Raw genomic sequence first — 14,624 nt, 5'->3', positions numbered from 1 at the left:
CCGCACTGCCGGGGCCGCGCGCCGCCGCGCCCCAACCCGCCCCGCCGCGGCCAATCGGAGTGCGCAGACACGCCCCCTCGCCTCAGGTCAGCCAATCGCGTAGCGCGCAGTCGCACCGAGCCCCGCCCCCACCTCAGCTTAGCCAATCGCGTGGAGCGCAGCCGGTGAGAGCCCGCAGTGACGGGTCCTGCGGAGCAAGCGAGGGCCCGCCCCCCAGACCCGGCTCAGCCAATCGCAGCGCGCCACTCCGCCCACCGCCTCGGTTCAGCCAATCATCTCCCACTTCATCTGAGTTCGACCAATCACGTGGCTAGGAGCCCGAGAGCGCCCGCCCTCCGCCTCGGCTCAGCCAATCGCGTTGCTCGGAGCCCGCGAGCTCCCCCCCCAGCCTCGGCTCAGCCAATCGAATGGCTCGGAGCCGTGCCAATCACAGCCTGACACAGCAATCACAGCTCGGAAAGGCGCATTCCCGCTGCTACCGCTGAGGAAATGACAGAACCATGAGGCTTCGCGCCCCAACCGGCCTCCGCGGGGACCGGGACGGGGGAGGAGCGAGAGACCGCCCCCCTGCCTGTGCTCCACGAATCACTTTGGGCGAAGCGCGCAAGTGCCCACCCTCCCGCCCCGGCTTAGCCAATCGTCGCGCCAAGCCCCGCCCACCACCTCGTCTCAGCCAATCACCGCGCGAAGCCCCGCCCACCGACTCGGCTCAGCCAATTGCCGCACGTAGTCCGGCCCACCCCTTCGGCTCAGCCAATCGGCGAAGCCCAGCCCACCGCCACAGCTCAGCCAATCGCCGCTCTCCGCTCCGCCCCTTTGCTCGGCTCGGCCAATCGCCGCGCGCCGCCCCGCCCCACGCTCCACCAATCGCTTAGCTCAGAGCCGGAGCGCGCCGGTTCCCCCCCACACACACCCATCGTCCCGCCTCAAATCACAGCCGCGCAGCAATCACTGTACTGAGCACAGCGCGTGCCACAGCCTCGCTGAGGGAATCCCTCCGCCGAGCCTCGTCTGTATCCGCAGCCAATCAGAAGGCGCGGCCACATCACCGCCGCACACGCGCTGTGTGCGTGCGCGCCCCCTCAGGCGGCGGAGACGTGAGGAGAAACGGGGCGCTTGTGCCTCAAAGCAGCGTTTAAACGCACGAGGCTGCTCGGAGCGGGGTGGGTGTTGTACCTGCCTGAGGAAAAACGGCGTGTGAGGCAGCGAATGCGCCAACTTCAGTGGGATGCGGTAGGACGTGAGGTGCCAAACGGTGGCAGCTCAGAGAGAAGAAGTTTGCCCATCTCTGGAGGCGTTCAAGGCCACGTTGGGTGGGCTTGGAGCCCCTGGTCCGTGGGGGTAGAAGTGGATGGGCTTTGAGGTCCCTTCCAGCCCCAACTATTCCATGATCCTATATAACTTCTTATTCCTGGTAAAGTGAAGGCTTTGAGGTCCCTCCCAGCTCAAACCAGTCCATGATTCTATGATTTTTGTACATCCCTCAAGATGTTTTTCCACACAGTTGTTTTAGTCCAAACAATTCCATGATTTTTTATACATCCGTTGATGTATTTTCATATAATAACATTGTTTCAGTCTATGGTGGTGAATTAACTCTGTTGCTTTCAATAATTCCACCCGTGTTCTCATTGTCACAAAAATTTCTATAAGGTTGGTTGTAAAATTACTCCTATTTGTACTGTGATTATTTCTATTGTTATTAACGCTCCAGGCTTGGGGAAGAGCGGCTGGAAAGCTGGTCAACAGCAGCTGAACATGAGCCAGAAGTGGCCAAGAAGGTCAACAGCATCCTGGCTTGGATCAGCCATGGTGAGGGCAGCAGGAGCAGGGATGGGATTGTGCCCCTGGACTCGGCACTGGTGAGGCCACACCTTGAATCCTTGTTCAGTTTTGGACCCCTCAAAAAGGATATTGAGAGGCTGGAGCCTATGTGGAGAAGGGAACGGAGCTGAGGAAGGGGCTGGAGAGCAAGGTTTTTGAGGGATGGCTGAGGAAAGTGGGGTTGTTTAGCCTGGAGAAAGGGAGGCTGAGGGGAGACCTTACCACTGTCTACAACTGCTTGAAAAGAGGTTGTAGAAAAGTGGGTGCTGTAGAGAAGTGGGGGGTCTTCTCCCAAGTAACAAGGGATAGAATGAGAGGGAACGGCCTCAAGTTGTGCCAGGGAGGCCCGAGTTGGGTATTAGGAAGAGTTTCTTCGCCGAAGAGGTGAAGGCACTGGCACAGCTGCCCCGGGAAGGGATTGAGTCAACATCCTGAGGTGTTTAAAAGATGAGTAGATGAGGTGCTCAGGGATATGATTTAATAGTGCACAGATGTGGTTGGGCTTGATGATCTCAAAGGTCTCTTTCCAACCAAATGATGGTATAATTCTGTGCAACAGGCTTGTGTTTAAGTTTATAAGGATTTTAAAGAAAACATTACGTGAAATACCTTAAATACATATTTTCCATGTACACATCACCATATACAAATCAGATATAAGCTATTGAGAACATTTGGGACTTGAGATTTCTAGTTCTACAGCAAGGTTTATTCTTGTTCACAAGCCCCTGGTCTTCACCGGTCTCTTGTGTCATCAGTGTCAAGTTTTCAGGAGAAAGAGTTGTTACTTTCCTTGTGGTGAAAAGTGATCCTTCGCTCTCCCCAATCTAATTGTGTTTGTGTGTCACCTGCAGTTATGCCTATGAATGCAAAAGCATAACATGTTGTACACAGCTGACCAGGGCTTTGTAGGGAAATATTGCTGCAGAACCAACAAAGCAAAAAGAGATGGCTTTCACATGTCCTGGAAAATACCATTTTTTGAACTTTGGAAGAGTTCCCGTTGATGGGACATACGATTGAGTGGTGGGTTTAGTGTGGTGTCACCGTGCTAACTTCTATTTGAGGGCAATGCAGAATGAAATCGGTTAAAATCTCTCTGAAAAAAAACACCTCAAACTCACAACCCCAAAATAAACTCCAAAACCAAAACGTTTTTTGACCTCCCCCTGCAAACTGTCAGAACACAGGGTGTGTGCTGTAGTCCTCCCTGGTAACAGACAGCGTGATTAATTCTACTTCAGCAAAGTTTGTGTAGCGTCGCTTAGGAACAGTGGTTCCTGCATCACTCTCATGTCCAAGTTTGGAGAGTACTCGCGGAGAATCGTTTCAGGGCGGTAATGTGGTTGGTCGCTTAAGGAGGCTTGAAAAATCTGCTAGAAAAATTCAGAGAAAGTCTAAATACATGTTGAGAAAGAAAATGGTCAAGGGTGCGCGACGCATGCTGTGTGGTATCCAGGAGATCAGTCATTGCAAAAGGATAAGAGGAAAATTCCTCTTGAAATAACCAAGTATGGAGTTGAAAGGTGGTTCTGTATTAAGGCAGCCCTCATTAATCTGGTTGCGATGCCTTTTTAATTATAGAACACATTTTATCTCCATTTAATTAGACTAGACTTCTCAATATCGGTTTTGAACATGAGGTCTCCGTGGGTAATGTAGAATTAACTTACTAATAAAAGATTTACTTGAGTGGAATTGTACTGCAGTGTTCTACCTATGAATGTGTCCATTTCCTTAAAGGAAAGGATCCATTCTTACTCCTTGTATGCGTTTCTGACTCATACCCTATAAACCTGCAAAAGAGAAGAAACAGATCCAATTCCCTACAAGCATGTTTGCATTTAAAACTAGAATTTACAAATTCCTTTTCAAGAAAATAGTCACATGAAGGGTCCCCGGCACAAGAAAAGTTTTCTTGAGCATTATTATACCAGAAAACTGAGAGCAAGTAGTACTGTGAAAAGTTTATTGCATTTACTAGTACAAATGTTTACTCAAATCTCTGAGATGTCCCTCTTCAAATCAGGAAAGAGGGCAGGTTTAAGGGAAGCAATAATGAAAAGGAAGACTGTGGCGCTCCTGGGGTTGTTGGAGCCGATCTGTTGCTGGCTAAAGCAGCGCTGTCATCCTGCTATTAACGGCATTAGGCTGTCCTTGCTGCCAGCGGGGAAGAGTTGTCAGAGATGTAAAGTGTGTGATTACGTAAGTGTAAATTGTGATAGAATAGAATCAATTGTACTGAATTGCATAGCTATCAATAGAACTTGCCCGGGTAATTTCTCTAGTCACATAACTAGAGGGCAAGTAAAGACCAGAGATAGAATTTTGTAATGTCAGATTTTCCAAGAAAAGCACATTTTGCAAGGTTTATGTTGCAATGGATAGGAGCCATTCCGGGGATGAACGATTCGCAGCTGAAAGCTATTTCAATTCTGCAGACACATATGAATGTCAAAGATAATTTGATCAATGTGTAGTTGCTGTGCTGCCTATTAATATGAAGTCTCTGTATTGCAGCAAGATTACAGTTGGATTGAAAAAGGTAAATGAGAATAGGGGGAGAGGAAATCACAAAACCTGCCCGTGGTATTAAATGAATTGAACACTCGTTACACAGCTGATATGCTTTTGTGGGGGATTTCAGCTTAATCCAATATTAAATTCAGCTTTCCTTTTCAGTCACTCAGATGTCTACCATCCACCGAGAGAGAGGGGTTTGTTTCACTTCTGTACCCAGAAGACAGCGATACAACAGCACTTGCAGTTGCTTAAATTAAAGCACATTTCATTATTCTGCCCCTGAATGCTAAATTTGGGAGAGCATTTGTCTAAATTGACACCTTAGAAATACTTGATACCAGCTCTCCAGATAAAATTGTTTTAGCCACTTAATGGTAGCCTTTGTGTCTCTGCAATACCTGCACTGATACATTTTCCAGTGATAAATGTATGCCATAATTAGAAAACCAGTTCAGTGTGCCCTTTGCTATTTATATTCCTCAGGTCAAAGTCTGATACAATAGCAGAACAAATACAAGTTCTGATTCTGAAGGGCGTTGTCTTGGTTAACACATCCTATACTAAATGTAAATACCTATTTTCCCCCATCAGACAAGATTAAGAGAAACATCCTGAATTTGTTCAAACAAGCCTTTCAGTTGGTACAATGGAATAAAGAAAAAAAAACCCAGGATTTTCATTTTATACTAGCATTTAAAAAGAGCTAACTCCACACAGATTTTCTAGTAAAACATTCGAATTTACAGCTCTCTTTGATACAAGTTAGAGCCTTCCAAATGTGAATTATCAAGAACTATTAGAGAACAGCAGACCTCAAGCCCTGTGCAGGAGACAACTAAAACCAACAGATTTATTTTTAATTTAAAGATGGATTATTTCTGCTTGTGCCCTTTCCATTTTATGTGACTGCTCATTATTTTCACAGCATCCACATTCAGAAAAGGTGCTGGTGTGTCTAATCATGACCTCGTTACTACAAAAGAAAACACACCTGGACTGTTGCAGGTCACCGCATACCTTTAGAACAAACCACCATGGATTTGGATGCTGAATGACAGCTTGCAGATAAAAGCACAGCAGATTGGGGGGTGCTAGAGCAGTCCTGGGGTCCATAAAGGAGTTCTGGGGTTCCCAGGGGCCCCAGAGCAGTCCTAGGAGTCCTTAAAGGGTCCTGGGGTCTCCTTAAAAGAGTCCTGGTTTCTGTGCCTCTTGAAGCAGGAAGAAGAGGGGGGGTTGGATTTGGGGAAGGAGTGAAGGTTAAGGAACTAAACCCAGCTAAACATGCTTCTCTGTTCTAATAATCCATGCAGACACAAAGCTCGGAATCTTCCTCCCACCCAAAGGGAAAACAAACACACACACACACACACACACACACACACACTAGGAGAGGGTGGGAACCCCACTAAAAAACATAACCTGCAACAAAAAAAAAAAACCACTGTATCTTCACATTTTAATTCAGAATTACTTGCACATCTGAAAGGTCAGCACTGGTTTATTTATAACCCAACCAAAATTCCTCCTGGAGCCTGTCACCAACTGTCACGTAGCTATGAATAGGTACAAGAATCACCCACTTGGGAACACTCGTGAGTTCGAAGTATTGCTGATAGCTGTGTGCACAGAAATTTTTCACATTACTTACCAAGTTATCTCCAGGTCCTAAATCCCTTTCGGCAAACCTGAACAAAGCCCCTCAACCATTTGTATTTTTTGTACTTTCCCTGATACACTTAAAAAGACAAAGGGAAGATTTTGTGCGAGTGTGTATCATTTATTGTAGTTCAAGAGAATCAGGAATTGAACAGAAGACACAGCGAAAAAACAAATAAAAGAAATAAACCAACCTTTTTTTCAGACTTATTTTTAAAACACTGTGGTTTCAAATCCTTTTTAAAAAGGAAATTCAAGTATCGTATGCAGGGGGCAGTAATACAAAAATGTTTGTGAATATTTTTTTTTTCCTTTTTTTTTTTAAAAATGTAATTCTACATTTCCTGCACCCTTTCTGCTTTGGTAAGGCCAAGCCATGGATACAAATTGGTACGCAACATAAAAAAAATGACCCCTGCCCCAAACTGCAGCCTCCAAGAATAAAAGGATCTGCTCTCTGCGGACAAGCTCTAATGGCTCAGAACTGTCGTTTAGCATATGTATCAGATCTGCAGCATTAAAAGAATGGATTTTATTTCTTTAAAAGTCACTGAAGTCCTGGTATTCCCAAGCAACTCATTCACGGCAGCTGTTTTAACATATTTCTATCTCCAGACTTGTCAAAAATACCAGAGCATCTAAATCAACACAAAGGGACATTTCAAAGAATGGATATTAATATCCACGTGTGAAGTCTCTGCTTTTTTTTTTTTTGAAGTTATCCTTGTGTCTCACACCAATTAAAAACCAAATATGCGTAATATAAAAATACGATCCCAAGATTAACACTTTGTTGCAGGCACAGTTATCGCACAGAATATGTTCTTTTGAGGGCAGGGGAATGATTTCGATTTTCACAGGGATTTTTCATTTTTGCATTACAAAAAAAAAAAAAGACAGCAGTGCAGGTTTGATGGGTGGAGGAGGAAGGAGGGAGGGAAAGAGGGGAAAAGTTACTTTAGCAGCAAAATGTCCAAGGTTCTAACCACAATCAAATTAACGGATATCTGGCTGTAAAAAATAAGGTTGAAGGGATGCTGCCCTGATCCATTCATCTTTGCTAAAATAATTCAGCTGTAAAAACTCCAAAATGTGACATACTGAAGGACAGTTGTGTAACATAAGCAACTTCCTAGCTTGTCCTCCACATTATTGACCATCGTTATCACTTAAATATATGTACAAGAATTAAGCCGCTTTTCTCCTCGTCCACATGCTTCTGGTCACTACTGCGAGTCAGGGCCAGTGGGCGTGCTAATCCCATCAATAGCTTTCAAAGAGAATCTGCTCCACTATCACCAGAACAGCCCACGCCCTGTTCTTCCCATTGGTGTTGGCGTGCACTGCAAGGGAATTTTTAATGGTCAGCGTTCTGCTTGTCTCTCATCCAGGCTTGGATTTGCTCTTTAAGTTCTGGCACTAATAATGTAGAGAAGAGAAAAAAAGAATAATTAACTTCACAGTTACAATCATTTAGTAATGCTGCTGTAAGAAAGCTCCTCAGAGCTAATAGCAATTTCTTTTCTAGAAAGGTGATCAGGAATATTTACTACTATTTTCTTCTCTATTAATATATTTTCCACACAGCTTTGAGTAAAGGAATTACTCATTTGCCTGCCACAACAATATCTTTTAGCCTAATAGTTATGAAGGCAAGGGTGTAGGGTTCATTTTTTGCCCAGAAAAAGGGAAAAGAGAAGGAATGAGTCCAGAGGAGGCTACAAGGATGATCGGAGGGCTGGAGCACCTCCTGTAGGAGGACAGGCTGAGAGAGTTGGGGTTGTTCAGCCTGGAGAAGAGAAGGCTCCGAGGAGACCTTATAGCGACCTTCCAGTACCTGAAGGGGCTACGGGAAAGCTGGAGAGGGGCTGTTCATAAAGGCTTGTAGGGATAGGACTGGGGGCAATGGGTATAAACTGGAGAGGGGCAGAGTTAGACTGGACATAAGGAAGAATTTCTTCACCATGAGAGTGGTGAGGCCCTGGCCCAGGTTGCCCAGGGAAGTTGTGGCTGCCCCATCCCTGGAGGTGTTCCAGGCCAGGCTGGATGGGCCTTGGGCAGCCTGAGCCAGTGGGAGGTGTCCCTGCCCATGGCAGGGGGTTGGAACTGGATGATCTTTAAGATCCCTTCCAACCCAAACTATTCTATGATTCTATGAATGAATGTATCTATGCAAGTTAGAAGAACTGATAACTGAGACCTCTGCGCTATACAGAACAAACTGCGCATGAATCACTCCCCCTGTCAGCAGCCCCACTGCCGACTGTTAAACTGATACCTGGTTCCAGCATATTTTCTGTCAGCGTCTGGCGATTGAAGGGGTCAGTGGAAGAGTTCAGCAGATGCCTCAGGATGATTGACCTGTCCATAATAGTTCCAGATGGCAGCCTCACGGGATCAGTCATCAGAGTGTCCATCAGTGGATCTGAGGGGACAAGTGTCTCATCGTTAAATTGAAGACAATAGCTACAGATTTGATCTGCACACAAAACCGCAGTGCGGAACTGAGACAGTCAGAGACCCCACTCAAGTATATTGCTGGAGATAGAGAAAATGGTTAAAGCGAGCAGTGGAATTCATTCTTTACGCTGCTTTTCTCTTTCTGAATTGGGACTAAGTATCAGCTATTTTCACCCTATTTTCAGATTTTGGTTTTTTTCCTGTTTTAAAATATATGCAAGTGAGATGTGGAGAGGGCTGTACAGCACCATCCCAGGGAAAACCAGACTCCTAGCTCTCTGTATTTACTTAACTATGTAATTGAAATAGAGCAGAATGCAAGGCTTCACAAACAGAACAGTTTCTATTAATATATACTCCTACTCGGAATCAGAGTATTAAAAGAAATCCCTGTTCTAGAAAGTCAGTATTGAGAAAACTCAACTTGCCTCTGAACTCATCTGGAGCATCGCTGTAATCGATTTCTGCACGGGCATTCTTGGCAACAATCTCCTCCACCTTCTCCGCCAGCAGCTTGAATTTCTCTATTGCTATGGTCGACTTGATGCCAGCTTTCCTCATCTTCGAGATAACCTCCTCAAAGAGCTCTTTACTGTAGGACCTCTACAAGCAAAGCATAAAGAGACAACTTCGCCGAGTTGTACTCGAATGTGCCATAAAAAATATGGAGATCTTTAAAACTTCAGATGGAGGGATCAATGAAACCTCAACATTATGTCAGAGTACTAAGGCAGGTAACATTTCGTCTAGCACCAGAACGCCAAATTTGGGGTAGGACTTAGGCTTTTTTATTGGTCATCGCTGCTAGAGAACTGCTTAGGACCAGAAAAGAAAAGGCAACATCCCCTAATCCAAACAAGACACTCGGAGAGGCTGACTATTAGGACTGTTTGTTAGACAAAACATCTGTCTTGCCATTCCTTGTCTGTGTTCTTGGCTGAAAATGCAGCATAAAAAAGTTTTTTTGATTTCTTTACTTCTTGTGACAACAAGCAAGGCAGTGGTGGGAAAGAAATGATTCTTTCTCCTACTCCAAACAAAACAAAGGAAAAAAAAAAACCACCCCATGATGGTGCAAAAATAGTCAGGCAACTCAGAGGGAGCTAATACTTGCTGGAAACTCGCCAGCCAACACAGTGAGAACTGTACAGCTACAGAGTACAAGGGTACAACACTCAGGGAGACCAAGCACACGTCCTATGGTTTCGACTGAGGCAAGCACAGCTTTCATGTGAAAAAAGAAAGTTGGGCAAGGTCTTTTGAAAGCTGCTTATGTTCTAAAGACACTGTTTTAAGTTCACAATACCATGTTTTGATATAAGGCTTTTAATAAAAATTGTTATTTACACTGCAGCGCGAAGTTGAATTCACTGACAAAACAAAACATGCCAAGTCTCAGGGATTTCTGTTTTCCTTGCGGATTTTAAAATGTTCAACACAGCCTCGCTTCTTTCATCTACTCTATATCGCACCAAGAAACACCATTCACTACTTAGGGGACGCAGTGCCCACCCAAACTCCTTTCTAGTCCACAGAGGAGAACAGAATTATGGCAACATGCCCAGGGCTTTATAAACGTTTTCGGATTCCTTCTAATACGTGCTAGGATTTGCAAACGGGAGCTGTATCACAATGCTTTAGAGAGACCTTGCCATGATCAAGCAACTTTTTGTTTGTTCTGGGTTTTTTTCTCCCAATGCCCCCCAGGCATTTAACCAACTGAGCATTTCCTCGGTGTTTCTTTCCTGGCATTGACAGTTTCCAAGATATTAGTCACTCCCACCCCTTTTTATGAAGGGCTACTTTGTTAATTAAGCTTTATTCCAGTTCCCACACTAGCAGGCTTCTTTCTTTTTAATCCCCATCTCATTGCTGTGCATTTTGCTGTGGGCAGCATCAATGAACGATGGATAACTTTCTCACTTTCATATATACTGAACAGCATAAAAATAAATACATGGCATGCTCATTATACACACACAAACACATAAAGTCTCTTTCAGAATCAACATTGTCTGCAATTGTCAGAACATAAATAATTACAGGAAAAAGATCATGAGTTACTCTGCTACCTCTGCTTCACTTCACATGCAAATACAGTTTCACTGTCGTACAACAGCTTCCACTAGAATTTCAAGTAGCCATTGAGAAGTTGTTTTCCTCTAGATTTTGAGAGGTTTGTATTATAAAACAGGCAGGGAGAGATGCGATTCAGCAGACTGACAACTTTACAACAACAGAGGTGAGCGACAGCTTATCTGCCTTAACATTCTGCTCTGAAGACTACCATGAGGAGTTCAAAGGTGTCTGGTGTTTTGTCAGGTTGTTGCAGGGCCATTTGATGGCTGTGAAATAAAAAGGAATACAATTTGGAAACTTAGTCTAAGTTTGGATTGTTAAAATGAGGCTCTTAGTTCCAGCTCTGCCTGTTTCACATGTTCTTGATGAGGAAGGCAGGAGGGAGTCAAAGCTCTGAGTGCTTCAGTTTTTCCACTTACAAAGTTAGGACTAAGCAATTCTGCTAATTTACAAAGAGGCTGTAGCTAATGAGCAACTAATACGCAGGAAATTTCCTATGTGTGTGAAGTGCTATAGATGTTTGTGGATGTCTACAGCTTTGCAAAACACTTTGAATACACACCCATCCACAAAGAGCAGACAGACTACGAACAGAGATGAGCTGCTGAAAGAAAAAACATTGCAAGCTTTCATGACAGAGACTGTGAGGCAGCCTAAAAGCCTCTATTCCTCTCTTGTCCCCCCTATTCCTCTCTTGTGAGACCTTGTCCATAGTATTGTGTCCAGTTCTGGAATCCTCAACATAAAAAGGAGGTTGGGCTGTAGAGGAGCTCCAGAGGAGGCTATGATCCAAGGACTGGAACACCTCCCATACCAGGACAGGCTGAGAGAGTTGGGGTTGTTCTGGAGAAGAGAAGGCTCTGAGGAGACCTTAGAGCGACCTTCCAGTACCTGAAGGGACTACAGGAAAGCTGGAGAGGGGCTGTTTACAAAGGCTTGTGGGGATAGGATTGGGGGCAGTGGGTATAAACTGTGTTCCAGGCCAGGTCGGATAGGCCTTGGGCAGCCTGATCCAGTGGGAGGTGTCCCTGCCCATGGCAGGGGGTTGAAACTGGATGATCTTTAAGGTCCCTTCTATTCCCTAATTATTCTATGATTCTAAGATGAATCTCTTCTGGATTATTCTGCCAAGTCCTGTTTGCCTTTCACCCTTCCCACTCTCATCTCTTTGGAACTCACCTGATCATCAGCAATTGCTTTAGCAAAGCGAGCACAATCTAGCTGTAGGTAAATGTCAGTCAGTTGGTCCAACAGCTTCTTTGGTTCAAACCCGTATTTCTCAGGGTTTTCAACTTTCAGGTCACGGCACTTGGGGCCACACAGTTGCTGTAAATTAAAGTTCAACATAGCGGCCAATCGCGGTCCAAGTTCCTGTTGAGACCAAAATAAAACACAGATCACAGCATGGAGGCAGTGATAAAGATGATGACGACTACATCTGCATAGAGCAAGATCAGGTATTATTAACTAATATAGCATCATTTTGTAGGCTTGCGGGAAGTGTCTTGTCTTTATGCATGTTTTCCATTAAAAAAATGCAAACAGCTTCTGTCTGGAAGGATTACACGCTGATCAGTGACTCAGGCAATACTCACAACATCAAATAACTTCAATAGCAATTAGATTTCACTGAGTTGGGGAAAGGTAAGAAGAATGAAAGAAAAGGGCTATCAAACATTTCCAAGTTATTATGCATCAGTGGAGATGTTAGAGAAGCTAGAAACCAAGTTAATTCTGAGCAGGACTTACAGGTCTGAGAAAAGGCTTTTGAACCTGCTTGGTAAGGATATGGAACATATCAACAGTTTCTGTTGCCAGGGCAAGATATGAACGAGACACACGCTCATCCTGAGCTAGCTGCGACTGCCGAGCCTGCTGCTGATCCTGGAAAACAAACATTCAGTGGTTACAAGTCCATAGAATTTTCTACATCATCACCCATCAAAACCTTAACAGCCATTACGCTAATGCAATCTAGGCAGACAAAGGAACAGACTGCAATTCAAATCCAGACGTGATACATGTTTAATTTTACGTACAGCTCACTTGTACTACCCAATACTGACGGCTGCACCAATTTTCCACAATTCTGCAACATTAAAGTGAATGCAAGTCTTATCACAAGACTCCGCAGCTATCGAGTCTGTTTACAGCCTGTCACTGCTCCTCTCACAGCTGCAGAGCTGCGTTGTGCTTCCTTTCCATCCAATACCAATAATTCAAAACCAGCTTGAGATCTGAAAGTCAAGCGAGGCTCTAATTTATGCACCATCATAAGTAATAAACATTCCACACTGGAACAATCTGTAGATGATGTACCAGCTCATTTTGTCACTAAAGGAATGGCTTTACCTTGCCAGAAGGCACAAACAAGAAGAAAGGCTTCAGAAGAGCAAACCAGAATAACTTCAACAACAAAGATCTTCATCTTTTCTTTTCAAACTCTTTTTTTTTTAAATCAATAACCTTAAAATAGAAATACTTGACATTGGTGGGTTAAGACAGACAATTATTGTTTAATAAGGCTAAGGTCTGAGGTATAGGACTTTAATTGCCTACATCCAATCTACCCAGGATCAATGCGTTAACAAAATAAAAGCTTCAAGGAATAGAAGTCAATTCAACTGGCGAGCATCTTCCAAAACCTCCTTCAAGAAGGGTAAAGTCTCTGTTCCTCTCATGGTGCACTTCCGTGCACCGTAATTTAGAACTTTATACTACTTCCACTTCACACCCTTTGCCAGTCACAACACAGCTACGCGGAATGATGGTTTTTGCAGTGTCATCCAGAGTGACCACGGCCATACCAGCAGCAAGAAAAAGCATTGAGAACCTCTTCTCCTGAGCAGCTCTTTGATGCTGCGCTTATTAAAAAGATTTTTTTAATGGTCTTGTATTAAAAAATTAAAAATAAGTAAAGGGCACTTTGAAAAACAGCTCTGTTCACCCTGGGCAGCAGGTCCCATTGTTCTTTATTCTTCATCTCCTCTTGCACTTCATGGATACGTTTTAGGGACTCCAGACTCTCATCCAGCAAGAAAGTTGTGTCATTTATCAGCATGTTGATGTAGCGAACAAACTGCTTCCCAGAGCTGAAAACATTGAAACACAGATATCACGGCAGAGTAGGTGGGTGTGCAGACCAGACTGCAACCCCAGCAACACTCCTTCTGCACTGTATATTCCGAATCATGATCCCATTCCCCAAGCCAAGTTGATCGTGGTTGTCCAGAGCTCAGTTTAAAAAAACACTCCAGTTCTACTAGAAGGGGCTGCCATTTAAAATACAACGGAAAGCATTCCCATTCCCAAAGGTCTTGGCCTCCTCAGGTCACTGCCCGAGCAGCTTGCACGACAGTAAGAAGCATCATGCACAAATTCTTACTCACTTGAACTCTTCCATAAATGTACCATGGTGAGCGATGTTCTGCCAGAGGCTTTTGAAAATGGTGCTGATGTGGTAGCGGATGGTAAACTTGTCGTAGAATTCACTAGTGGCTCCTGTATGTTCAACATCTGAAAAAGAAAACAGACCCTAAAACTGAAATCAAAAGCCTTTCCCACCAGGGTTCACCAGCAACATGCCACACCTCTCCCCTACTGCCTCCAAAGTGATGCACTTCAAGCAGCAGGCTTCGAGGGATGAAATTCAGTTCCCATTCCGCTGTCTCCTTCTCCAACCAACCTCATTTCTGAGGAGAAACCCTCAAAACCACAACTTTCTGTTCTATTCAACTGCACTCTGCTCTTCCTCACACAGTCTAGAACTTAAAAAATAAGAGAACTCCGGAAACACGGCAAAAGTAGTTGTGTCTATGGGTGCAAAGCCCTTCTGAAGCACCTGAACCTACAGGGCGAGCAAAACCAGTCACGAGCTTTAAAATCCCAATACTGCCTAACAAAACAAACAAAAACCTTCCAGTCTATAAGCTAAACACCATAAAAACAATTGTCACATCAATCTACAGTGCAGAGTTGTCAGCGCACAACAGCTCGTAGAAGGACTCGGATTCTCAAGGTTCATTCTAATGCCATTTTCCGTTTTCCTGAGCAACAAAACTTCACCTTCACAAGACCCAAGA

At 44.4% G+C, this 14,624-nt stretch overlaps 1 protein-coding gene across 3 annotated transcripts in view; it reads right to left on the bottom strand.

The window, feature by feature from the left end:
* Nucleotides 1–6,088: 6,088 nt before the first annotated feature.
* The window catches only part of UBE4B (ubiquitination factor E4B), a 40,201-nt gene continuing 31,665 nt past the window's right edge, over nucleotides 6,089–14,624 (bottom strand). For 2 of the 3 annotated variants that reach the window (XM_054085916.1, XM_009562343.2), the window contains 7 exons: nucleotides 13,932–14,058; nucleotides 13,490–13,634; nucleotides 12,292–12,426; nucleotides 11,722–11,913; nucleotides 8,892–9,066; nucleotides 8,282–8,428; nucleotides 6,089–7,422 (listed from right to left, as the gene is read on the bottom strand). In XM_054085916.1, the coding sequence (XP_053941891.1) occupies nucleotides 7,361–7,422; nucleotides 8,282–8,428; nucleotides 8,892–9,066; nucleotides 11,722–11,913; nucleotides 12,292–12,426; nucleotides 13,490–13,634; nucleotides 13,932–14,058 (983 nt within the window). In that variant the 3' untranslated portion in view covers nucleotides 6,089–7,360. The remainder of the gene's footprint in view (nucleotides 7,423–8,281; nucleotides 8,429–8,891; nucleotides 9,067–11,721; nucleotides 11,914–12,291; nucleotides 12,427–13,489; nucleotides 13,635–13,931; nucleotides 14,059–14,624) is intronic. The other variant, XM_009562345.2, reaches the window with a different exon arrangement.

Source organism: Cuculus canorus, chromosome 21, assembly GCF_017976375.1.
Source record: "Cuculus canorus isolate bCucCan1 chromosome 21, bCucCan1.pri, whole genome shotgun sequence".
Taxonomy (NCBI): Eukaryota; Metazoa; Chordata; class Aves; order Cuculiformes; family Cuculidae; genus Cuculus; species Cuculus canorus.
This window is presented reverse-complemented; position numbering and strand designations above follow the sequence as displayed.